At 45.1% G+C, this 20719-nt stretch overlaps 2 protein-coding genes across 2 annotated transcripts; one reads left to right on the top strand and one right to left on the bottom strand.

The window, feature by feature from the left end:
- Positions 1-1218: 1218 nt before the first annotated feature.
- WFDC13 (WAP four-disulfide core domain 13) lies at positions 1219-5818 on the bottom strand. The gene is made up of 3 exons (XM_052651403.1): positions 5731-5818; positions 2940-3090; positions 1219-1261 (listed from the first exon to the last, which is right to left on the bottom strand). Exons 1-3 carry the CDS (start codon positions 5816-5818, stop codon positions 1219-1221), a joined length of 282 nt encoding a protein of 93 aa, XP_052507363.1.
- Positions 5819-7233: 1415 nt separating this feature from the next.
- On the top strand, positions 7234-8435 carry WFDC10B (WAP four-disulfide core domain 10B). Its single transcript, XM_052650464.1, has 2 exons — positions 7234-7321; positions 8299-8435. Exons 1-2 carry the CDS (start codon positions 7234-7236, stop codon positions 8433-8435), a joined length of 225 nt encoding a protein of 74 aa, XP_052506424.1.
- The last annotated feature ends 12284 nt before the right edge of the window (positions 8436-20719 follow it).

Here is a 20719-nt window from a genome sequence, read left to right as displayed (position 1 = left end):
TTATTATACGGTGCAGAGGAAATTAGCATGGCTGGCTCCTCAGGACCTGAGCAACTGTGGTCCACGTGCACTTCAACACCTTCCCTGGCCTCTGCTCGCTACCATTTATCTAATGAGTGCAGGGTTTCTAAGCTGAAATACCAAGGTTCTAACTTGGAAACTCTGTTGACTTCAGAAGGGCTGTTAGAAGACTCTAAGCTCCTCATTTCCCCCCAGACAGCCTGAAAAAAAATGCTACCAAGATGTGAAGTGAAGTGAAAGTCGCTCAGTCGTGTCTGACTCTTTGTGGGTAGCCGTTCCCTTCTCCAGCGGATCTTCCCAACCCAGGGATAGAAGCCAGGTCTCCCGCATTGCAGGCAGGTTCTTTACCAGTTGAGCCACAGGGGACGCTCCAAGATATGAAGAGTAGCTTTCTTTTGATGGTGGAGTTACAGAGGACTCCATTTTTTTCCCTTTTCTTGTAGCACTGGTAAAATAATAAAGATAATCCCCCCACCACCACCCCCCTCCACACACACACGTTTTGCTTTGGCCAAGCTGCAAAGCATGTGGGATCTTAGTTCTCTGACCAGGGGTAGAACCTGTGCCTCTTGCAACAGAAGTGCGGAATCTTAACAACTGGAATGCCAGGGAAATCCTCCCCTATTTTTTTTTTTTTAAGAGGAAAAGCCTGGAACTCAGAAAGTGTGAGTTGCTGGCAACTTCTAACCTATGCAGCGTCTTTACAATGACCAGGTTCTTCCATTCCACATGGCCTCATGTAATCCTCACAGAATCCGAGGGACAGATGTTTGCTTGTCTTTCCCATGGGGAAGTTGATGATCTCAGAGACATGAGGTGAGCTGACCAAGGCCACACAATGTGAAGGGTTCAGCTCTACTCCCTGCCCAGGGCGCTATCAACCCAGAGGCTGGCAGACCCTGGTCCCTGGCATAGATTCAGATCTGAGTGTCCTGAGTTCCCCCTGGGCCATGACCCAGCCTCCTTTGCTGTTCTGTGTTGCAGAACTGACTCTGGACCACATCCTGCCCCAGGGAGTGAGGACATAGCCCCAGGAGGGGAACAATGGAGGCGGGGCCATCAGCGACAAGAGGCTCTTCTGACCGTTTGGGAATCTGTGAGTCCCCTGAGAGGCTGGAGGAGGAAAACTGGAGAAAACTTGTCTGGGGAAGCCCAGGTCCAACCCTGATACTTACAAAATGCTCTGGGAAATATGTCTCACTTGCCAACCCCGTTGTTTCTCAAGGTTTCGGTTTTGGGTCTGTAGAAGAAAAACATTTTCAAATGTTACCAGATGAAGTTTTTTTCTTAGAGATATCATTTTAAAATTTTCCACTACTTCCATGATTGAAACAAGACCGTTTGATGCAGGATACAGGATGCTTGGGGCTGGTGCACGGGGATGATCCAGAGAAATGATATGGGGTGGGAGGTGGGAGGGGGGTTCATGTTTGGGAACTCATGTACACCCGTGGTGGATTCATGTCCATGTATGGCAAAACCAATACAGTATTGTAAAATAAAGTAAAAATAAAAATTAAAAAAATAAAAAGAAACAAGACCGTGAAGCTAAGTCCTCATGTCATAGGGAAAGCAGAACCTCGGAGAACCCAGAGAACACAGAGATTCAGACTTAGGCTTGTGCCTTCCAAGGTGGAGCCTTGAAAGATGTCGAGCTGAATGGTAAGGGCCAGTCTTGAGAGAGAAGTGGTTGTCTCATCACTAAATTTTCCTGAGTAATTATTATGTGGCAAAAGGCTTCCCTGGTGGCTCAGACAGTAAAGAATCTGCCTGCAATGTGGGACACCTGGGTTCGATCCCTGGGCTGGGGAGATCTCCTTGAGAGGGGAAAGGCTACCCACTCCAGCATCCTGGCCTGGAGAATATCATGGACAGAGGAGCCCGGCAGCCTATAGTCCTTAGGGTCACAAAGAGTTGGGCATGACTGAGCAATTAATACTTATACAGAAAGGAAAGAAGATAGTATTATGTGGCAAGCAATGTTTTTAAGATTGGATTTTCTACTTTAATTTCACTTTTGCTATTTCAGTTTTAAAGATGGGGAAGCTGTGGCCCAGATCACTTAGCCAAGAAGTGGTGAAGCCAAGATTTGGGTCCAGAGATCTAGTTCTGGGCTCATATTTGATCACTCTGGACCAGGGTCCTATGTGGGCTACTATGCTCAAGGCAGGAAGTGTAGCAGAGAGTAAGATAGTTTAGAAGCTCATTGGTTATGTCTCCTGTCTTGTGGGTCTCTTGAGATCTTGTCTGGACCTCCATAACCATCATGCAAGGCTGGAAAAAAAAGAGTCCCCATTTTCTGCATGAGGACATGAAAGGCAAAAATAGGGAATTGTCCTACTCAAGGTCACAGAAAGACATGGTCGCAAGATAGGATTAGAAACCAGACATTTCATCGGGCCTGTAATACGCTTGCTCTCTTCTGGGAGTTCTCCCTGTTCAACAGAATTGGGGCCAGTGATGATGCCTGGGCAAGTAATCAGAGCATCTCTGGTACTGGAGCATCCGCAGAACCCAGGAACACTGGGGGTGGGGGGTTGGAAGTGTGGTGTTTGGTAAAAGAGGATGAGCAAAACCAGAGGACAGAGTTCCTTTGGGATTCCAGTGATGCAGCTCCAGATACAGGGTCCCAGAGCATGGATTCTGAGACAGGTCAGTGGATGGAGGAGTTGGTCAGGGAGGTGTGTTCAGAGAGACAGGTACAGAGATTGACAGATATGATGGTAGGGAGAGAATGATTATGTAGTTCTTGAGTGGAGGAAGGCTCCTGCCATCAGGACATTTATGGTAATTATTCTAGGTAAAGAGAAGGAAAATGTTAGAGAGAAAGAGATCCATCATCGTGACTGAGAAGAGACTCTTCTATTGAGCCCTCACCAGCAGTGCCACGGTCAGGGCTGGGCAGGAGAGGCCCTTACCTTTTGCGGTTTACATTTTTGTTTAATGTACAGACTATACCACAGAAGGCAGAACAGCACTGAAATCCTGGTTGGCAGTCTTCCTGCAGTGTGCAGAAATCAGTACAGTTTTCCGGGTCTGATCGGCAGGGTGGAGGTTCCAAGATATACCCTGGAACATAGAGTAGGAAAGAGAAACCTGGAGTGACATTCAGAACTCCAGAAGTCCAAGGAGCTGCCGGGGAACCAGGCACGCTGATTCCTCCTACTGTGGTCAAAGGGAGGTAGAATAAGATTTTTGGGCTGAGAACTCTTTCCATCAAAGACGGAGTTTGAGAGAATCCTGCACGCAGGGGTCATTCATCATCACTGCAGATCAAATGCTAAGTCCCCATCGGCCCTGGTTGAGTCTGGTTCAAGGGAATGAATGGCATATGTGTGTGGGTCCATTTGTACTGATTCGTTGTGTAGACTCAAAAAAACAATAGTTTATCCTAGGGTTTGACCTAACGTGTTATTTGTGCATAGAGAGAATGAGTAAAAGGGATGATTTTTGAAATGGATGAAGACCGCATAGCACACTCAAGTTATTGGCATCAGAATGCTAGAACCCAAATCTCAAATGAATTCTGGGGATGACTTCTTTCATGGGAAGAAGGATGGGTATTTCAGAACAGAGTGCAAAGATCAGCTGTTTCATCTTCCCAGATCGCTAGTGATTGAGAGGTCAGAGTTCCACGGTCCCCCACTTTCTATTGTTGGAGAAGAATAAGTATTTTACGTAGACATTCCTTTACCTCATCTACCAGAAATTAGATCAAAGCCAAGAGCATCTCTACCAGGGGATCCTGCCCCAAGGCTCCAGCTCACAATATTCTCTCTGTTCCTGAACTCTAAGGCATTAAGAACAAACCCATTAACTCCTTTAGTCAAGCCCTGCCAGATCTTAATTTTTGTTCCTTTTGACTTGTCTTTTCTTTGGGGCAAATGGCATAGGAAGAGCATTCTATAAGTCTTTGTTGGTTTATTGCTCTGCAGGTATTTGCAATTATAAGGGGATCTGTAGGATATCATGCTGATCTAACAGGAGTAAGTGGTGAATGAAGCTGGGGCTATAACAGTAATAGCAAATGACACCGGAGATGGTGAGTAAGAAGCCAAGACTCAGGCTGATGACAATTTGGCAGAGACCAGGGCTTCCCTAGTAGCTCAGATGGTGAAGCATCCGACTGCAATGCAAGAGACCTGGGTTCGATCCCTGGGTCGGGAAGATCCCCTGGAGAAGGAAATGGCAACCCACTCCAGTATCTTTGTCTGGAAAATCCCATGGACAAAAGAGCTTGGTGGGCTGTACAGTCCATGGGGTCACAAACAGTTGGACACGACTGAGTGACTAACACACAGTACTCAGTACTCAGCCTGTCATCCTTTAGCTCACTGGATCAGTGCAAGAAATTGGGCTTCCCTGGTGGTTCAGTGATTAAGAATCTGCCTGCCAATGCAGGGGTAACAAGTTCAGTCCCTGGTCTGGGAAGATTCCACATGCCGCGGAGTGTGGAATAGGCCCTAGCGCCATGACTACTGAGCCTGTATGCTGCAACCACTGAGGCCGGTGTGCCTAAGCCTGTGCTCCACAACAAAAGAAACCACTGCCACAGGCAACTTGTGCACTGTGATGAAGAGTAGCTTTTGCTTGCTGAAACTGGAAAAAACCCTCGTGCAGCAACGAAGACCAACACAACCAAAAACTTAAAAAAAGAAATTGGAGCTGATCCCCACTTTGGAGAGCTTGGGGCTCAGCGGAACACTGTGGGAAAAGAGTCCATGAACCAGGAATCTCAGAGAGGTTGACCTTCTCAAGTTTTGCTTCCTTTTCAGGGTATCTGGTCCTAATCTCACTATGGTACTTACCAATCTTCCATAAAGCCTCCGTGTCTCTCTTTCCTTAAATTTTAGTCTTTGGTTCTCCAGCTAGCTCCTATCTTGGATACGCCTGTTCTCTTGCAGCTTGTTTAGCCTTCCTTGGTTAAACCTGTACTCTCTCTCTGAGAACTCTAACATAGGACCTTGTCTCCCTAGATACACGAGACATACACATAGTCCTCTCCTGAGCCTGCAATATTCTGAAGCTACGTCTTCTATGGAGAAGTGCAGGGATAATGAATAACAGCTCTTTTTCCATTTGGTTTTGGTCATCAAAGTAACTGTGGCCAGAGCTCTTCTTTGGTTGGAGCTGGGCAACAGCGGCTGCAGAAATGAACTTGACACCTTCCTGTGGATGCTAATCACTGATAACTGTGCAGGCACCTCTGAGCATTTAACACGGGAAATGTAATGCAACACTTTGTTTCCTTTCCTCCCAAAATATCCTCTGAGGCTAAGATTATGTAGGTTGCAGGTTGAATTCTGCCAATTTAATTTTCCTCTCTGTTTCAATGCTTGAAAAGTTGGCCCAAGTATCCGTGAAGAAGCTGGATGATGGAGCTGATAACATTGACAGTAGTTAATACTTACTGAGCACTTACCCCGGTTCAGCAGGGGCACTCTATGTCTACATGTATCGTCTCCGTTTCTTCTCCCAGCTACCCCACTATCATTCTATCCATCACAAAGATAAAATCCAAAGGCCAGACACTCTACTTAAGCTCACTCAGTGTGAAACAGAGCAGGGATTCAAACCTAGATCTTGCTGACAATAAAACTTGGACTCCTGAACACGAAACTGTATTTTTCATGAGATGTACCCATCCCTCACATCCTCTCCTCTCTCCAGATGCTTCTTCGCTCCCCTGGGCCCAGACCCAGCACCTACTCCTAAAATGTTGCTTGGGACTCCCAGACACCAGCTGCGATGCTAAGCGAGTCAACAGCAGGAGCTGGAGAAACAGCGCAGGCTTCATGCTGCTGGTAGAATGGGTGGGCAAGTCCTGGTCAAAGCTGTGACCAGGCACAGCTTAGAACAGAAGGCAAAGTGAAGGCGAGGAGCTGTGACTGCCTTACACAGTGTCCGCCAATCAGGAGGCTTTGGCAGAAATCCGGGCACCTCCCAGCCACGCCCACATCCACACTCTCATCACCCTCCTCATCCTGACCTTGTTAGGTCTCTCATCGATCTCTGTCTTGTTAATATCTTTTCACAAAGTTTTAATAAGTTCTTCCACGTGGAGTTCTGGCTTGTCTTTGTTATATTTATTCCTAGAGGTTTGCACTGTTAAAATTGTAAACAGCATCCTAACTTTTTAATTATTCCATTTCCTTTGTTGCTAATGTAGATAAATGACTTTTGTGTATTGATCTGTAGCCAGTTATCTTGCTAAACTCTCGCATTGTTTACCGTAATATCTTGATGTGTTCTTTTCAGTGTTCAATGTATTCAACATCATCCGCAAATAATGACAGTTGTATCAGTTGTATTTCTCCTTTTGGAACTTTATTACTCCCCCCCTTTTTTTCGGTTACACTCTGTGACATGCAGGATCTTATTTCCCCAGCCAGGGATTGAACCTCATCCTCTGCATTGGAAGGAGGATTTTTAACTACTGGACCATCGGGGAAGTCCCCATCATTTCTTTTTAATGATGATAACATTTAAGATTCATTCTGTTAGGAACTTTCAGGTATATAATACACTAAGATTAGTTGTAATTACTAGGCTGTACATTCCGTTCCCAGAATTTATTAATTTTATAACTGAAAGTTTGGACCATTTCCCCAAATCTCCTCTTGTCCCCCAACCTCCTGGTCCTATGAACCACAATACTACTCTTTGTTTCTATGAGTTCAGTTTTTTAGATAACACATATGTGATATCATTTATCTTTTCCTGTCTGGCTTTATCCTAATGCCTCAAGTTTCATCCAAGTTGTAATCAATGCCAGGACTTCCTTCTTTCTCATGGCTGAATAATATTCCATCACATATATATATCACATCTTCTTTATCCAGCCATCTATTGGTTGGACTTTAATTGTTTCTATATCTTTTAAACTATGTTCCTTCTTTCATTTCTTCTGTAAATTATTTTATAAACAAAATACAGATCTACAGTTTCTTTTTTGCAGAAAAAATGGTCTGTTTACAAAAGGAGAAGATTAGCTGTGAGAGGAGGACCGGCCCTGTGGGAGCCCCAGTGTCTCAGGAGTGGGCCGTGGTGAGGGGCAGGCCAGGTGAGGAGACAAGCACTCCTTGCTCTGCCCCGGCTTGGCCAGGAGAGGCAGCGAGGAGCCCAGGACCAGCTTCCTTCCTCCCTTCCCTCTCCCCACGCAGCTCTCCAGGGACGTCCAGGCCAGACGGAGCGCTCGCCACGCTGCCGGTCATGAGAGCCCAGGCTCTGCTGGCCCTCCTGCTCCTCTGCGTTCTGCTGCTGCAGGCCCGGGGCGGGCAGCACAGCCCGAAGACGAACCGTAGGTGGAGGGAAGGGCGCGAAGGGGCGGGGTGGGGGTGGGGGTGGGGTGGGGGAGGGGAGCCGGAGGCGGCGGGAGGGATGACGCGTCCAGTCTAAAGAGGACCCGGGAGTTCAAACTTTCCAGCACATCCTATTCGGACCACAGCACTATGAAGACTCTGGTTCTTCCCAAACCACCGTCCTCCAGCCTCTTTATCTGGCTCTGGGAAGAGTGATGGGGGTGGAGGGGGAAACTGTATCTTTTCATTCCCCATCCCCCAAATCCAGAGACAACGTGGTACTTACAACAGGGAAATATACACCTGAGCGAGAATCAGGTGGGAAAACAAACAGCTATTCTTTGGTTTATGCACACAGGTGACAGGTAAAGACTCCGGGACATTCAGGGGAGTAGGTGTAGCATGAAAGTACATGGGAGAGCAAGATTAGGGGTGCAAGGGTCAAGGTAAATTTATCTCAGAGGGAGCAGGATGGTGAGAGTGGAAGGGAAACACTGAGGGTGCTATTTTGCTGGGAAGCGGCAGGGATGGTGCAGACAGTGGCAGCCTGAGAGGAGAGAGATGACGAAGGGGCAAGTTCATCTTCCTCTCTGGTCCCCGCGATTGTGGAGAGCAGGGGAGAGTTAGCAGGTCATCCTGGCCTTTGTGGAGTTCTCAGGGATCGGGTGCAGGTTCTGTGGAGGTGATTTGGCCAAGGCCATGACTAATATGGGAGACGCAGTCCTGTTGCAGGATTATGGAGGGAGTCCAGGAAGTCCAGGCATCCAGGTCTACTGGGGAAGAGTAGGAGGAGTGGGATTTAAGATACTACCCATCCCCAGGGTCTGGTGAAGGGCGGAGGTGAGTTCCCGGAAAAGTCCAAGTGTCTCCTGAGTAGATTTTGAGGTCTCAGGTCTCTGCGGAGGCTTTCACCTCGAGAGGAGTGCTCTGAGGAGCCTGGTTCCATTGACCTTGCTTCTCCTCCTGCTCTTTTTAGACCTCAAAGCTAAAGCCTGTACGAAGAGGCCCAGGGAGTTTACTTGCGGGAACCACTGTTCATACTTCCGGCACTGTCCACAAAATACCATATGCTGTTCAACCTTCTGCGGGAACATTTGCATGAATGTCCTGTGAGTCAGAGAGCCTGGGGCCGTGCATCCTGACCCCCCACCCCTGCCCCCACAACCGTCTCCACAGACACTGTGCCTGCGGCTGAAGATAAGGACCTGACCCTGGACACAAGGATGTCAACAGGAACGCCACCCTGTCCAGCCAGTATCTGAACAACCTGTCCCTGTCAAATAAACCAGAACAAATGTGGAAGGGCCTGCCTAGTTCACTCCCAGTGCCTGTGATCACGGAGAAGCTGGCACAGACCCCAGAGGGCCCTTGCCTTTCTGGGTCCGGGTCTCTGATCTCTCCCCATGTCAAGCTTCTCTGCTCCCCCTCCCCACCTCCCTCCTGCCTCCCTGCCAGGCCCCTGAGAGCCCAGCCCCCCTGTTCCTCTGCTCACTGAACCAGGGCTCCCAGGGGGAGAACCTGCTTGTGTGCGGCACCTCCTGGTCCTCAGGAGAACGTGCCTCGCCAGGAGCCACAAAGGGCCAAGTTTAACATGAGATGCCGGGAGGCTGGACCCTGCGGCACAGAAGGGGAGGCCCCCAAGAAGGACCCTTCCTAAACTTGGTCCACCCCTATCCCATCCTGCTCATTGTCCTGAGAGGTTCAGGTCACTGTCTCTTTGCAACAAAGAAAGTGAATCCCAAGGAAGTGAGATGACATGTCCAAGGTCACAGGGGAGGGAGAAGTCGTGGTCTGCTTGGAGGAGGTTTCCTCTGTGCTCCCCTCTCCGCATCCCAGTGGGACGGTCCGCGGACAGTGAGTCCTGTGCTGTCCCCACTCCAGCACCATCGACAGGCTGCTCATGGAATGGGGCCCGGCCTGCGACCCCTGAGACTGCAGGCCCTTCCTTTAACTGCGCGGTCCCAACCTTTCCTTATGGCCTCATGTTTCTTCTTTTTTTAATCCAGAGGGAGGAACATTTGGTTCAGGCTGATGTGACTAGGATTAATCGGCACAGAATGCCTTGGGTCTTGCCCCTGATTTCATGGTGAGTCAGTAGAAATTCATCCCTGGGGTCCAGAGTCCCTACTACTCTGTACAATCACCGCTTCTCTGATGTGGTCTTGGGACTAAGTCCAGAGACCCGGGCACATGTGTCCAGCTGGAACATGGGGTCAATTGTGAGGAACTCGGGAGGGCAGATCCTGCTGGAGGCGGGGATGTGGTGCTATGCTGCAGGCCAGTGGTTCCTGCTGAGCATCAGTGAAAGAGACACGCCATGCCTCCATCGGCCCAGAGCCTCCGACCCATCTCAGGAGCATCACAGGGCTTCTGGTACTGCAGGGTCTCCTCCACTTTTGCTAAGAGCTGCTCTCAGACAAGGGGGCCTTAGGAAAGAGATCATGATCACAGGTGCCAGGCCGACCTATTCCTTTCCACAGTCTACCCTGCCCTAGAGAACTCAGAGGCTATACCTGGAATGTTATGCATAGGGCGAGTGCTGGCCTGGACACCAGTGCGTGTTCTGGTTTATTGAAATAATTGTGGGCCTCTTTATTACATAAAAAGGAGGAGTGGGGGTCCTTTGGAAGACCTTGAAATTTATGGAGGCAAAGGAAGAAACAAATCCAAAAGGTCAAGTCCCAGCCTGCAGAGAACTGCAAATTAGAGCTGATCTGTTTTGAGGCAACCCATCGCCTCATGGTTGCAATGACTTTTGCATGACCTGTTCTCGTCTCCTGCTCTTCTCTATGTCAAGCATATGGAAGGGCTCCAGAAGTATCCTCCTCATCTTGTACATCACGATGGTGGTCAGCTCCTGCCTGCTCCATGCTTTGACTGCCCCCAGTGTTCACAGGTGGGTTCATATTGATGCCGTGATCTGCAAGTGTCTTCCATCCCATGTCTCATAGCTGTCTGTGTCATAACTAGACCCAGAATGCCTAATTAAGAAGCTCCAGGAAGATATCTGGAATGCAGATGTTGGGGGTTAGGTGCTGGGTGCAAGATTTACCACTAAGAAATGCCCATCAGTCCAAATCCAAATATATTGGTTCCTTGAACCATTCCAGGAAGATTTTCTTTCCAGAAGGAGATGTTCTTAAGTCTAAAATAACATTATCTAGGAGTACACGTGCATGCATGCTGGGTCACTTCAGTTGTGTCCAACTCTTTGAGACCATATCTACTATAACCCACCAGGCTCCTCTGTCCCTGGGATTCTCCAGGCAAGAATACTGGAGTAGGTTGTCATTTCCTTCTCCAGGAGATCTTTCCGACTCAGGGATCAAACCCGTGTCTCCTGCATTGGCAGGCGAGTTCTTTACCACTGAGCCACCAGGGAAGCCCCTGTGTATGTATATATAGGGTTGACCAAAAAGTTCATTTGGGTTTGTCCATAAGATCTTACAGGAAACCCCAAGTGAACTTTTTGACCAACCGTATATATCTATAGATATAGATATACATATAGATATATCTGAACGTGAGTTCATATTGATAGCTCTGATTTTAATCCAGTAACCCAGGGTTCATTCTAGCATTTTCCTTTTGCTTATTTCTAACTTCTCTCACAGAAAGCTGGCTCTTATCTACCAGTTACTTACCTGTTCAATCTTTCATACCTGTAAAATAGTTTTAGAATTGTTTACCCATACCCATAAGACCAAGATAATCACGATGGTGTGATCACTCACCTAAAGCCAGACATCCTGGAATGTGAAGTCAAGTGGGCCTTAGAAAGCATCACTATGAACAAAGCTAGTGGAGGTGATGGAATTCCAGTTGAGCTATTTCAAATACTGAAAGATGATGCTGTGAAAGTGCTGCACTCAATATGCCAGCAAATTTGGAAAACTCAGCAGTGGCCACAGGACTGGAAAAGCTCAGTTTTCAATTCAATCCCAAAGAAAAGCAATGCCAAAGAGTGCTCAAACTACGGCACAATTGCACTCATCTCACCTGCTAGTAAAGTAATGTTCAAAATTCTCCAAGCCAGGCTTCTGCAATATGTGAACCATAAACTTCCAGATGTTGAAGCTGGTTTTTAGAAAAGGCAGAGGAACCAGAGATCAAATTGCCAACATCCACTGGATCATCAAAAAAGCAAGAGAGTTCCAGAAAAACACCTATTTCTGCTTTATTGACTATGCCAAAGCCTTTGACTGTGTGGATCACAATAAACTGTGGAAAATCCTGAAAGAGATGGGAATACCAGACCACCTGACCTGCCTCTTGAGAAATCTGTATGCAGGTCAGGAAGCCACAGTTAGAACTGGACATGGAACAACAGACTGGTTCCAAATAGGAAAAGGAGTACGTCAAGGCTGTATATTGTCACCCTGCTTATTTAACTTCTATGCAGAGTACATCATGAGAAACGCTGGACTGGAAGAAACACAAGCTGGAATCAAGATTGCCAGGAGAAATATCAATCACCTCAGATAGGCAGATGACACCACCCTTATGGCAGAAAGTGAAGAGGAGCTAAAAAGCCTCTTGATGAAAGTGAAAGAGGAGAGTGAAAAAGTTGGCTTAAATCTCAACATTCAAAAAACGAAGATCATGGCATCCGGTCCCATCACTTCATGGGAAATAGATGGGGAAACAGTGGAAACAGTGTCAGACTTCATTTTTTTAGGCTCCAAAGTCACTGGTGATTGCAGCCATGAAATTAAAAGACGCTCCTTGGAAGGAAAGTTATGACCAACCTAGATAGCATATGCAAAAGCAGAGACATTACTTTGCCGACTAAGGTCCGTCTCGTCAAGGCTATGGTTTTTCCTGTGGTCATGTATGGATGTGAGAGTTGGACTGTGAAGAAACCTGAGCGCCGAAGAATTGATGCTTTTGAACTGCGGTGTTGGAGAAGACTCTTGAGAGTCCCCTGGACTGCAAGGAGATCCAACCAATCCATTCTAAAGGAGATCAGCCCTGGGGTTTCTTTGGAAGGAATGATGCTAAAGCTGAAACTCCAGTACTTTGGCCACCTCATGAGAAGAGTTGACTCATTGGAAAAGACTCTGATGCTGGGAGGGATTGGGGGCAGGAGGAGAAGGGGACGACAGAGGATAAGATGGCTGGATGGCATCACTGACTTGATGGACGTGAGTCTGAGTGAACTCTGGGAGTTGGTGATGGACAGGGAGGCCTGGCGTGCTGTGATTCATGGGGTTGCAAAGAGTCGGACATGACTGAGCAACTGAACTGAACTGAACTGAACCCATACCCTGTGAAAAACAAATTCACCAGAGACCTGCTCTCTGAAAAATGGAAAGAAAGGACTGCTTGCCAGTTACCCACATTAAAATGGCATGCGAGAAATAAACTTCTATTCTTGAAGTCCATGATTTAGCCTGTTGCTGCCGCTGCTGCTAAGTCGCTTCAGTCGTGTCCGACTCTGTGCAACCCCATAGACGGCAGCCCACCAGGCTCCCTCGTCCCTGGGATTCTCCAGGCAAGAACACTGGAGTGGGTTGCCATTTCCTTCTCCAAATGATTTAGCCTATTAGTTCTAAGGTAATCAAATAGGGAGGCAAGATTTGGAAGCAAGAGTTGGAAACTTATGTACACACTATAACAATAGAGGGGAGTGTAATATGGCATTCAAGGGTAGTGGAATGGAGTGGAAAAAAGTCAAGGACTACTGCTGGCATATGAGTTTATTTGCCAAGGATTTACTCCTTCCCAGCCCTCAGTGAGGATGAACTGGTATCTCAGTGGGAGGCTAGGGTTTTAGCTTCTTCAGTGATTAGCTGCAAGAGAAAAAGGTTAGATGCTTAGAGGCGCTGGAAATCTGGGAAGCAAGAATTCATTCCCAAGGTTAATAGTATTCATCTTCACCAGACCTTGGAACAAGAATACTTCATGTAACAACAGGTATTGTCCACTTCTGATTTGGAGGAGGGGATGGTATTAGTTCCCTGAATAGACGAAGGTAGAAATATGGGACCTGGGTAAGCTAAAATGGTTCATGGTAAATTCTGACTATGGATGCTATGGCTAGAAATCTGGACTGAAAAACAGAAAAACACCAAACTGTTGAAATATAGAATGAAGATGTCACAGGCGTTGATTATATATTGAAAGAAACGAGGTGTCCCAAGCTGGTATCTTGGTCTATTTGACAGTGAATTGGCTTCCAGGTTTAGTGGACATGGTCTTCTGCTACGTTTGTGCCTGGATTTGGGATACCTCAGCCCTCTGTTTAGGGATAACAGCATCTGAGAAGAAGGTGAGAATCAGTGATGACACACACCTAAGTGTGCATCTCCAAACTCACTGTATTTTCCCAGCAGATGTTTCCACAGTAGGTCCAGCAGCATGTGTGATTTATTTTTACACATCTAAAGTTTTTAGAACACCTGTTCTTACATTCTCGGATGGTTGGATCTCCCCAGCACTCCTGAAGGAACAAATCCCCCCTGAAAATGGGATGAGATGGTAAGACATTGGTGGGGCCATATAGACAAGTATGGGAAGAGAAGTCCTTCATAAGCTTAACAGCTTATGTTAAGCTAGAGGGGCCCCTCCTAGATCCTGGCCCCAAGTCCCCACTAAAGTATCTATCTTCTAAGAAAAGTCCCCTTCCTTAGCCTCCTCATTGTATTTTCACTGACCCCATTGCATCTTCACTAAACTCTTAGACTTCTCTGCTCCCCACGTCCTAGAGTGTTGCAGACTTCTGGGTTGTCTTTGAGCATCCTAGAGATAGGACTCCATATACTCCCAGCATTCATTTGCCCTTCCATAAAAGTTACATCTTTATAATGGGAGATCTCAGAGTCTGTGATAACCTCTACCCTTGTTATCACACCTATTTCATAGCATGGGAAACTAGACCAGGGAAAGTAAGAAATAGATTTGCCTCACTTTCTTCCCCTCCTTGCTGACCCTGCCTTTAATGTAACTCAGCCTCAGGACTTCGCTGGTGGTCCAGTGGTTAAGAATCCGCCTTCCAATGCAGGAGACATGAGTTTGATCCCTAGTTGGGGAACTAAGATCCTACATGCTTCAGGGCAACTAAATCTGCATGTCACAACTAGAGAGAGAGAAAAAAAGCATCCTATTAAAAAAAATAAAGTAATTCAGCCTCTCTCCAAATTCTTCTCTCTCTCATCTTATTTTCTTGGCTGCCTCCATTGATTTCATTTTCTCATCATATGGCCCCCAACATTGCTCCACTAAAAACCCATCTCATGTCTCTTTTCCATCTTTTTACATTCTGAAATATCCTACCAATGGGTCAGCTTTAACTCAAGCAGTCTTCCATTGCATTGGACTTCTGAAATATCCTACCCGTAAATTAAGGGTATGTATCAAGAAATGCCATTTGGTAAACATTAACGTGCACACAGGACACAGAGCTTCTGGAAGAATGGGAAAATATGGTAGCTCTGTACTGGTGCCCCCTCTCCTCCAAGATAGCCTGACATGGGAAAATATTATATCCTTATAATTTATGGAATGTATCTAAAAGCTGACAGATACTCATTGATACTTTTAAGGTTGGAAGAAGAAACATTGAAGGATCTCAGCTTGGGAATTTCTTGGATCTCTGTCTATAGAAAAGTATCTATACACAAACGCTCCAACAAGTGGTCCAGGGAAGTGAGTCCTGGGTCAGATGTATCAGGTACGATACTTCTTCATTTGTCCAGAAATAAGTACAGCCCCGTCATGCCCTTTTGATCCTCAATCCAGCCTCATCACCTGCTGCTATATCTTTCCTTCACTCCTCCCAGCACAGACAGTAGTACCATACAGAGGGATATCATGAGGAGAGGTGTCCAGGACTTCATGATGCTGATTGTATATATACGTCTGAATAGGTGTTGTCAGGAGTTCTTTCCTTCGCAGTTGCTTCTAGAGATCAAAAGACACAAATAAAGAGAGCTGGGAAGCAAGAGGAAATTCTCATGGAATTTCTTTACACTCTGTCCTCTAATTATTCTTCTTTGACCTCCACCTCCCAACCACAGGTACAAACCAATTCTGGATGTTGACTTTGCTAAAAGATATCTTTCCATCTCAAGTTTCATGCCTTCCTTTTGCAGGAAAACTCCCCCCCCACCTTTTTTTAATGTGCTATTTTCCCTTGATTAAAAAATAACTCAAGGGATTCCTGGTAGTCCAGTGGTTACGAATCTGCCTGCCAACACTGGGGACATGGGTTTGATTCCTGCTCCAGGAAGATCCCACAGCTGCAGGGCAATGAAGCCCACGCACCACAACTACTGAGCCACCACTCCAGAGCTTGAGTGCCACAGCTGCTGAAGTCTATGTGCCTAGAGCAAGTGCTCCACAACAAGAGAAGCCACCACAATGAGAAGTCCAGACACTGCAACTAGGGAGAGCCAGCACACAGCAACAAAGACCGAGTGCAGCAAAATAAAGAAGTAAATCTTTACAATAATGATAATTCAAATTTAGCTTTCAAAACAAGCTTCATGCCTTCCTTTTGCAGGAAAACCTTTTTTATTTTTATTTTTTGCATGTGTGTGTTATTTTCCCTTGATTAAAAAAATGACTCAGAGGCTTCCCTAGTGGTCCAGTGGTTAGGAATCTGCCTTCCAATGCAGGAAACTTGGGTTTGATCCCTGGTCAGGAAAGTAACTCACATAGCACAACTAGAGAGCCCATAAACTGCAATGAAAGATGAGCGTGCTGCAACTGAGACCCAGTGCCAAATAAACAAATAAAATATTTTTTAAAAGAAAAAAAAAAGGAAGTGAGTGGTGAGGGAAAGATATCACAATAAACCAGCTGGTAAAGAGATGGATTCAGCCAGATCAAGACAGCCACAAGTGAGCAACTTCCATCAGTTGGGTGGGGGAAAACTCAAGCCATGGAACCACCCATGACAGAGTCAATTTGAAGCAGCACCAAGTCCAGAAAGTAAAAAGTTCAAGAGTGCGACACTGCCTGCCAGAAAGAGCCGTCCTGACTCCTTTATCTATTCTTGCTCCGCCACCTCCAAAATGGCTCTTAGCTACCTGCAGGAGGAGAGGAAAGAGCAAGGAAACTGACCACTCTCTTTCTAGGTGTGGAGGGAACAACCATGTTAATTCAAGCTTAGTGTTTCAACTGTGCTTGGGCTTAGACTTTTTTCTAAATTTATTATATTATATTATGAATAATATGTTTTAGCGTATAATACACTATTATGTTTTAAATGTAGGCAGTGACTAGAAAAGTCTAGTTCTGTACCCAAGCTCTCGTATAGAACCAAGAAATGAAGTAGCTCTTCGGGATATATTTAAATGGGACAAAGGACAAGACTTTCAACATATTACTAGTAACATTCCCAATGAATATTAATGATATGTGCACCAGTAACACAGATCATTAATATTTTCCCATGGATCATAAGACATCTGAAAATTTGTGACTTCTCTTTCTTCATGGGGAAAAATGTCTTTGGAAACCTTGCACCTGAAATTTGGTTAAATGCATTTACAGATGTGGAGGTCCTTGGACAAAGGATACTACCTGTCTCAAACCCTAGATGGGGTTGGTGCCAGTTTTTCCTGTTTTAAGATTAGTTTATTCTCAAAAACAGACTCACAGACTTAGAGAAGGAACTTATGGTTACCCGGGGGGAAGGGCGGTCTGGAGTGATAGCTAGGGAGTTTGGGATTAACAGGTACACACTGCTATATTTAAAGTGGAAGAACTTCCCTGGGGGTCCAGTGTTTAAGATTCTTCAATTCCAATGCAGAAGGGCATAGGTTGGATCCCCAGTTGGGGAACTAAGATCCCATATGCCCCACATGCCTCATGCCATGGCTAAAGATTTTTTTTAATTTTTAAAAATCAAAACTGATAACCAACAAGGACCTACTGTATAGCACAGGGAACTCTGCTCAATATTATGCAACAATGGGAAAAGAATTTGAAAAAGCATTTTTTAAAAATAAAAGAAAAGAGAGGTAGGATGAATTGGGAGATTGGAATTGATAAATGTACAAATGTATATACAGATACATGTATAAATGTGTAAAACAGATGACTAATGAGAACCTACTGTATAGTACAAGGAACTCTAGTCCATGCTCTGTGTTGACCTAAAGGACCTAAATGGAAAAAAAGCTATACATATAGATATATGTATAGCTGATTTACTTTGTGGAACAGAAGAAAATAACACAACATTGTAAAGCAACTATACCTGAAAATTTTTTAAAATACAATTTAATTTTATCAATAATGGCTGTGGTTTCTCATAGCCTTAAAGAGTTAGACAGATAAAAGGAACCTAGAGACACATAACTCTAAAATGTTTAATTATAAAAAATAATGGTTTATTTTACCAACAGGATATACATGCTGTCTTATCAGTAGGAGGGAAATTCTCTCCCACTTGACACCACACTGAAAACTGTCAGTGTGGTATAGACAGTAAATTCCTGTGACTTTCTGGAGTCAGAGATTCAAATTCCTGTGAATTCCCAACCCCAACATGCCTAGTTTATTATAAGCTATGTGTTTGGCTAATCACCTAATTTCTCAAAGACCCAGTTTCCCTGGATGTATTGTTTTTGGGCTCCAAAATCACTGCAGGTGGTGACTGCAGCCATGAAATAAAAGATGCTTGCTCCTTGGAAGAAAAGCTATGACAAACCTAGACAGCATATTAAAAAGCAGAGACATCACTTTGCTGACAAATGTCTGTACAGTCAAAGCTATGGCTTTTCCAGTAAATAGATGTAAGGGTTGGACCATAAAGAAGGCTGAGCATGGAAAAACTGATGCTTTTGAACTGTGGTGTTGAAGAAGACTCTTGAGAGTCCCTTGGACTGCCAAAGAGATCAAACCAGTTAATCCTAAAGGAAATCAATCCTGAATATTCACTGGAAGGACTGATGCTGAAGTTGAAGCTTCAATAGTTTGGCCACCTGATGCGAAGAGCTGACTCATTGGAAAAGACCCTGATGCTGGGAAAGATCAAAGGCAGGAGGAGAAGGGGATGGCTGAGGGTGAGATGGTTGGATGGCATCACCTACTCCATGGACGTGAGTTTGAGCAAGCTCGGGAGATGGTGAAGGACCAGGAAGCCTGGCATGCTTCCGTGGGGTTGCAAAGAGTCTGACATGACTGAGTGACTGAACAATATGGGGATGATATATCAACATAGCAAACGTTGACTATATGAAGCACTAGCAAAAAATTTTAAGTTTTAAAAATTAAAAAATAAAGCCTCTTGGCATACGTTACAAATTATAAAATAGGAAAATAGAGAAAATTTGAGGGATTTCCCTGGTGGTCCAGTGGCAGACTTTGCTTTCCGATGCAAGGGGGTTTGGGTTCAGTCCCTGGTTGTGGAGCTAGAGCCCACAGGCCTCGCAGCCAAAAAACCAAAACATAAGTAAAAGAAGCGATACTGTAACAAATTCAGTAAAAAGACTGTAAAAAATGGTCCACATCAAAAAAATCTGTTAAAAAATAATAAAATAAAAATTAAGGCACATAGACTGTTAGCTGGGTTGCCTTTAACTTCTAAAAAACTGTTATTTGGAAATGATTTCAAAATTACAAGAGTAAGACTAGTCAAAGAACTTCTACATACTATTTACTCAGATTCACCTATTTCAAGAATTTACCCCTAATTGCTTTCTCTCTCTCTCGCATGTGTGTGCGTGTTGTGTATATATATATATATCCCTAAGCCATTTGAGGGTAAGTAGATACATCTTGCTGGGAGGGATTGGGGGCAGGAGGAGAAGGGGACAACAGAGGATGAGATGGCTGGATGGCATCACTAACTCGATGGACATGAGTCTGAGTGAACTCTGGGAGTTGGTGATGGACAGGGGGGCCTGGTGTGCTGTGATTCATGGGGTCAAAAAGAGTTGGACACGACTGAGCGACTGAACTGAACTGAACTGAGATACATCATGGTTCTTATTTAGGAATAATACTTCAGTGAGTATTAACAACAGGAACATTCTCTTCTGTGATCACAGTACAACTATCACCTTCATTTAACATTTCTAAAATCTTTTTATCAAATCTACCATCAGTATCCCATTGTGTAAATTCACCCAGCAATGCCCTTTGTCTTTTATGAGGTTGAAATTTTTGATGACGCTAGACAATTTTTTCTTTTAATTAAACATTCCTCATGTGGGGTTTGTTTGCAATTTCTTCATGATTAGGTGCACGTTATACATTCTCCCTGAGACTACTCTGAAGACAATAATGGCCCATGTATTGCCGACAATACATAGTGTCGTGTGTATTGTAGACAATACATAGTGACTCGGTGTCCATCTGTCTCATCTTTCTCTCACTTTCTCCACTTGAACATCAAGGACGATTGCTTCTTTTCTAAAGGGATAGTGTTGTTTTAATCTGGGAGCATGATTTGGACACAAGCCACAAATGAAAGCATTTTCAGGCTCACATTTCCAGCCCCAAGATTCTGACCTTCACCTACCTCTGAAGTTGTACGAGTTGGAAGTGCCGGTATTTATGGACGGCTGGCTCTTCTTCCTCGTCTCTGCGAACTGCCGAGCCCTTGCACACGGGGAATCTGATGAACAGAACAGAGCTCGAAGGTTCAGAATGTAATCATGGTTCTGGTTGTGGCAGATCTGGGAGTTCTGCCAGTAAGTTGGGTACATATAGAACATTGTCCCTAAATTCCTATAAAAAGTACTCAAGGAGTACTTTTTTTTTTTTTGTCTCTTTATGCTGCAGGCAATACAAGTGAAAGCCAAACACTGGAGAACTGCAGGAGCCTTCCCTCCCCCAACACACACATTTCCTGGATGTCTGGGTGATTGTAAGGGTAGTGAAGGATCTGCATATCTATTTTTTGCTAACATTTGTGTGATGACTTTTGTAACATCCTATCCATCTCTATGTTAACTTCAACATGGTTAGCGTCAGCCTAACACTACCTGAGCACAATGTCCTGTGGGTTTTGAGCTACTGAAAAAACAGCTCTGCCAAGAGAGCTTGGAAAGGCCACCTAAATGGAGATTTACAACACAGACTTAACCTGGATTCAAACTCTAGTTCCCACTTACTTTGGGTGAGTCACTAATCCTCTCCATGCATCAATTTCCTCATTGACAAAGTGGATTAATAGCAGTGCCTTCCTCATAGGGTTATTGTGAGGGTTCCATGAATGATGATCTGTTAAGCACTTAGAACCAATGTCTGAAATACAGGCAGTGATTGTAAGTTAGTTAAATCAACAAATGAAAGTGTTACCCAATGAAGTGTCAAGCATCACCCAGTTTAATACCAAATTTACTACCTGTCAGGTATTTAACATGTATTAGCCAGTACTGTTGATGACCCTATGAGTTTAGTCCTATCATTCCTATTTTACAAATGCAGAAACTGAGACA

The sequence above is a fragment of the Budorcas taxicolor genome, chromosome 13 (assembly GCF_023091745.1).
Source record: "Budorcas taxicolor isolate Tak-1 chromosome 13, Takin1.1, whole genome shotgun sequence".
In the NCBI taxonomy this organism is placed as follows: Eukaryota; Metazoa; Chordata; class Mammalia; order Artiodactyla; family Bovidae; genus Budorcas; species Budorcas taxicolor.
The sequence above is the reverse complement of the archived record's forward strand: the minus strand, read 5'-3'. Positions and strand labels throughout refer to the sequence as shown.

What these genes read in the sequence shown, in the direction of transcription:
- WFDC13 (XM_052651403.1), bottom strand. Translation starts at nt 5,818, where the DNA reads ATGAAGCCTGCGCTGTTTCTCCAGCTCCTGCTGTTGACTCGCTTAGCA. An exon ending in TCCCAAGCAACATTTTAGGA is followed by an intron (nt 3,091 to 5,730) that starts GTAGGTGCTGGG and finishes TCTATGTTCCAG; the next exon opens with GGTATATCTTGGAACCTCCA. An exon ending in AAAAATGTAAACCGCAAAAG is followed by an intron (nt 1,262 to 2,939) that starts GTAAGGGCCTCT and finishes TTTCTTCTACAG; the next exon opens with ACCCAAAACCGAAACCTTGA.
- WFDC10B (XM_052650464.1), top strand. Translation starts at nt 7,234, where the DNA reads ATGAGAGCCCAGGCTCTGCTGGCCCTCCTGCTCCTCTGCGTTCTGCTG. An exon ending in GCACAGCCCGAAGACGAACC is followed by an intron (nt 7,322 to 8,298) that starts GTAGGTGGAGGG and finishes TGCTCTTTTTAG; the next exon opens with ACCTCAAAGCTAAAGCCTGT.